General features: G+C 27.4%; 1 protein-coding gene across 1 annotated transcript in view; it reads left to right on the forward strand.

Moving 5' to 3' along the window:
• Positions 1-285: 285 nt before the first annotated feature.
• LOC111831733 overlaps positions 286-518 on the forward strand; it is a gene marked incomplete at its 5' end in the record, with an annotated part of 1,573 nt that continues 1,340 nt past the window's right edge. The window contains one exon of the mRNA XM_023787014.1: positions 286-440. Coding sequence (XP_023642782.1) covers positions 286-440 — 155 coding nt within the window. The remainder of the gene's footprint in view (positions 441-518) is intronic.

Genomic DNA, 518 nt, shown 5'->3' on the forward strand with positions numbered 1-518 from the left:
TAAACCAAGATAAATATAAATTTTACATATTGATAATGATAAATATAGAAAGACAGATTAAAAAAAAAAAGATTTATATAAGTTAAAGATAAATGTCCATATTAATAAAGGACATTGTTTATAACGAGGATGTGTATATATATATTTGGCCATTCATTGTCTAAAATTTCAAATCTCGGACGATTTACTAGGGTTAGGTTTTATTTCATTACTCAACTTTTTAATAAAAACAATTTCTGATCATTGTTTCGATAGCTATACTAATATGTTTCTATGGTTATACAGGTTTCATTATGGTGAAGAACCATCCTGTTGATGGTGTGTCACGTTTGAATCCTTCGAAATATGACTGGAAAATTCAGGTAAAAGTGTTATGCTTATGGGAGGAGAATTGTTTAAAACTTGGACCAAGTTTGGAGATGGTGATCGTCGATATTCAGGTTTGATATTTTCTTAAATAACGTGCGTTTTAAAAAATTATTTTAACTAAAACTAAAAACTCTTACATCTCATGATTA

The sequence above is a fragment of the Capsella rubella genome, unplaced genomic scaffold, assembly GCF_000375325.1.
Source record: "Capsella rubella cultivar Monte Gargano unplaced genomic scaffold, Caprub1_0 scaffold_76, whole genome shotgun sequence".
NCBI lineage: Eukaryota > Viridiplantae > Streptophyta > Magnoliopsida > Brassicales > Brassicaceae > Capsella > Capsella rubella.